The sequence below is a fragment of the Penaeus japonicus genome, unplaced genomic scaffold (genome assembly GCF_977035675.1).
Source record: "Penaeus japonicus unplaced genomic scaffold, GWHDUDI00000001_assembly GWHDUDI00000001, whole genome shotgun sequence".
Classification (NCBI taxonomy): Eukaryota; Metazoa; Arthropoda; class Malacostraca; order Decapoda; family Penaeidae; genus Penaeus; species Penaeus japonicus.
This window is the reverse complement of record NW_028234403.1, coordinates 7349511-7354089: the sequence shown is the minus strand read 5'-3', so window position 1 is coordinate 7354089 and position 4579 is coordinate 7349511. Positions and strand designations below refer to the sequence as shown.

The 4579-nt window shown below is 37.0% G+C and overlaps 1 protein-coding gene across 1 annotated transcript in view; it reads right to left on the bottom strand.

Moving 5' to 3' along the window:
* Positions 1–748: 748 nt before the first annotated feature.
* LOC122246227 (E3 ubiquitin-protein ligase RNF19B) overlaps positions 749–4579 on the bottom strand; it is a 20414-nt gene continuing 16583 nt past the window's right edge. Inside the window, exons 10-13 of the mRNA XM_043004661.2 lie at positions 4149–4344; positions 3791–3974; positions 3269–3419; positions 749–3126 (exon numbers count right to left, since the gene is read on the bottom strand). Of these exons, the coding sequence (XP_042860595.1) occupies positions 2479–3126; positions 3269–3419; positions 3791–3974; positions 4149–4344 (1179 nt within the window). The 3' untranslated portion in view covers positions 749–2478. The remainder of the gene's footprint in view (positions 3127–3268; positions 3420–3790; positions 3975–4148; positions 4345–4579) is intronic.

Genomic DNA, 4579 nt, shown 5'->3' with positions numbered 1-4579 from the left:
TAACTGTTGGTGAATTATAACAATCATGTACACATTCATCATGTTATGCAATTACCTGCATGGAAGCATTATGCCAGAACTTAAGTTCAGTTGAGGATGTAAGACAATTTTCCTTCATCATTTTTTATTTCCATTTACCTATTATCATTTCCATTTATGTATAATATAATTTCTTATCTTCTGGATCTATTTGTTTCTATACTCATTTTTACAAAAGTGAACTGCAGAGCACCTAGTAATGTCTCATGGGATATTATCCACAATAACAATTACTTTTTATAGCTGTTAAAATAAAAAAGTGCAAACAGAAAAAAAATGAAAATGTATACACAACTTGTGCTTATTCTACAAACATAATATTAAACCAAAGAACAGCTTAAAGTTCCAAGAGTAAATCTTGTCATTTTCCGTGTGTGACTTGAAACTGGGAGTGCATTTGAAACTGGGTTATATTTTTACTTCTTGTACAGTACATTCTTACAATATTACTCAGGACATATATGATGATAGTTCTGTATGTAACATGATCCTATTGAACATATATCTATTAATAAGACTCTAATCATATAAATAATGATTGCATTCAAATGAGCTGAAAGATGGGAGATGAGGCCTGAGTTGAATGAGGGCTTGTAAATATAAGTGATTCTGTTTAGGAGCACATTTATCAGTGCAGACACATTTGTCAGTCAGTATTTTCATCTTATACACTTACATTTCACAAACAAAGGGGTAAATAAAAATGATATCTGTAGTTTATACTAAGAATGTTGTTCATTATGTTAATATACATATACTATACATTTATTCATAATATAGAAAGGAAAAAAAAAAAAAGTAAATAACAGACATCAAAATCTGTGTTTGTATTTTTACCTGCATAAAACACCCTTTCTCTTCTGTAAAGAGTGAATGCAATTGTAAGTAATGTGGCACTTCCATGCAGATAATGCACATCAGAGGAGCAATTACGGTTGCAACTAATTAGATGGAAAGCAGCTGCAACTCACATCAGTATACCCATATGCTTACTTCCAAACTTTAAAAAGCAAGGCATTTTGCTTTACAAAAACATTTATAAAAGTTAAATCCATTGTAATGCTATGGACAGTTTCCTTGTGCCTATAAGGAGTAATAATTTTGAAGCATTTTCCTTTTTAATCACAAAATTTCATATTCAAATACATTTAAGAAAATTCCATGAATCAAGTGCTAACAAAGTACACTTGCAACATCCACTGTCTATCATTACACTACGGTATAAACACAAAGTCCACAGCTTCATGATTCTGCAACGACTAGAAAGGTACAAATATTTGCCAGCGCTATTAATAAACTGTACAGTATCTACATCCACAATAACACTGAGGCTGGAATGTTTTATTGGAGTAAAGCATGGCCAAATTCTGGAACGTTACTCTAACTACACATGGTTACACTGACATTGAGTTGTTAATGAGAAATTGGAGAAAAGTGTACATAACACCCTCTTATTTAAAAATATGCACCTTAATCAAAACCCATAAAGAAAAGAGAGATAAAAGAAGAAGAAAAAAAAAAGGGTTTAGAATTCGATACTCAATACCTACAAGATAAACACATACATATATATAGCCATATAATCATTTTCCTTTATATGGATTTTCTGTTAGTAAATACCTTTTTCATCACAGAAATCTTCACTGAACATTAGAAGAATTTTATTCTTACATATACAAAACCAAGCTTACCAAAGACTAATGGTTAGTGCAATGAAACAAGAGAGTAGGAGAGATGGGGTAGAGAGAGAGAGGGAGAGGGGAGAGGGAGGGAAGGATGGAGAGGAGAGAGAGAGGGGCAGAGGGAAAGAGGGAAAGAGGGAGGGAGGGAGGGAGAGAGGGAGAGAGGGAGAGAGGGAGAGAGGGAGAGAGGGAGAGAGGGAGAGAGGGAGAGAGGGAGAGAGGGAGAGAGGAGAGAGGGAGAGAGAAGAGAGGAGAGAGGAGAGAGGAGAGAGGGAGAGAGGGAGGAGAGAGAGAGAGAGAGAGAGAGAGAGAGAGAGAGAGAGAGAGAGAGAGAGAGAGAGAGAGAGAGAGAGAGAGAGAGAGAGAGAGAGAGAGAGAGAAACATCCCAGAATTTTATTTTTTGTTCTATCTTTAAAACTCCACAATTTTTCCTCAACATATATGCTAAAAAAAAAAAAAAAATATATCCTTCAATAACTGAAATAATGATAACAGAGAAAAAGTGACCATGCTTTACTAATATTTAACTCCACCTCCTGCAGAGATTTTATTAACCAAGTGTTGGTACCCAAAACGTCAATTAAAATAATGCAGACCTGTTGCGTCTCCAAATACAATAAACTAGTTTCCATATATTTTCTTTGTGCTTAAACATACTAAATGTAAAGCTTCCCAATTGGGATATCACACTGAAGATTTTTAATGTCCTTATCTTACCCATCAGTGAATATAAAGGAAGATGCGATTATCACAGACTCACTGGCTCTCCAGCTTGGGGAAGGACTCGCATCGCACTGGTTTACTGGAATTCCGCACTTTGCCTTCTGCACTGGATGCTCGACGCTTACTGCTCTCTCCTTTGTTCTTCTTTTTTCTCTGGCTCTCGTGGACTAATGGCAAGGTGGAGGTACTATTGCTGAATAAAACATTTTTATGCAACAACCTTGCACCTGGGTTTTTGTGTGTAACTGCCCTCTCACTTTCATTCTGTAGATCCACCATGGGAGTGATATTTGGACAATTTCCAGGAATCTCCTCATTACCAAAGAGACTGTCTGACCCATTCTCTTGCTCATCATCATCATCCAATGTGAGAGCAACGTGGTCACTGGCCTCGCAGCTGTCTCCTAGAAAGGTCACTCCCTTGCTTGAGGAACTATGGCGCCGAGCAAACTGTCTGGCAGTGATTATTGCACTTACACTATCTAGTCGTAAGTCAGTGGCACCTTGGTCACTACTGGCATCGTGGGTCAAGACAGCCGAGTTGTTATCACTCGCTGAGGGTGGAATGGAGTGGATGTATAGGCTGGTAATGTGAGGGTTTACTCCAACCCCTTCCTCTAATACCCTACTGGCACTGTCCCCACCTGCACCTGCTTCTTCCTCAGCCTCGCTCTCTGATACCTGTTATAGCGAAAGGTTTGCTTAGAGTTGTGTCAGAAATAAAATATATAAATGAAAAAAAGAAAAGAAGTTAGTTAATGAAGCAAGTTTTGCAAGACTTCATATATGAAGCTAGAGGCATCAGGAAAAAAGTAAGACATACCTTGTACTGCAAAAGAGAACCAGTTAAAGCTCGAGTTGATGCATTGTCTGTGTCCATTGTGTGGGTCGATCTCTCTGATATTGCTAATGAAGCAGTCTCCCCACTAGCGATTGAACGAGCACCATGAGCAATATCTACATGAACTTCCAATCTGTTAAAATGCAACAATATATCAATGAAGAATTATGCTTCACTTCAGCGAATGATGGCAGTATTCAGTATAATTTCATCACTTACTGCAGCTTTTGTCCCTTGTGCATGGATCTACTAAATCACTGAAACTTAGTCAATATGTTATTTTTAGATGATCATTTTCCAGAACTGATTACCTCATTCTGAATAGTGGACTTGGGTTACATAATTCAAATGCTACCTCTTGTGTCAATGAGCAGTAATCCTTTTGCCAAAGTCAATTTCATCATAATTATTATCATCATCATTATCATCTTCATCTTTTATTTTTTACAGATTCAAGGAAAACAAAGATATGTTCAAGCAAACGATTCTGCTCTTGCAATTTACCTATTCGTTCTAGAGATGCATGAGGATGCTATAGAGCCTGTCAGGGATGCTGGGGCAATGGCTGTGTTGCTGGCAGATTCACGATCACTTTCTGCCAAGACATGTGCAGCAGAATCAGCAGAGAGTGACGCTCCACAAGACATCTCCCCAATACTGGCTGTTCCACCTCCCACATGGCTTGATTCTGTGTAAACAGATTTTATCATATCTTAAAAACAAATACAAAAACTAATACCGAAAGCAACTACATAATATGAATATTTCCATGATCACAAAAATATATTATTGAAATTTTACATGCCTAGGTACCTCTCTTGCTGCCCATCACCAAATCCTAAGAAACCTAAATATGCCTTACCTGATTGTCTTCCAGGCAGTCCAAACACCATCTCATTTTCATCATCAAAAGCAATCCTCACACCAGAGGCTGAAGTTGTAACACCACAACCTCCAGAACGGCACAAGGATATTGGGACAACACCATACACATATGCCAATAATATTGGCACACCTATGCTTACTGCTAATCCTGCGAGCACTGGTGATATTACAGCCTGTGAAATATTATATCATCAGTCAAAGATTTCATTAATCCTTCTCCAACTAGCATTTTTATGGAGTCAGATCAAGTTTGTATTGCATTTTCTTTTTGTTAAATATACAAACTACATATAACTTCAGTTGAGTACCTATTGGGCGAAATGCTTGTTAGTATCACTTTGCTAATATATCGTAAATAAACTTATATTTCATACCATAAGTTAGAAATTACTAGAAAACACATAAATC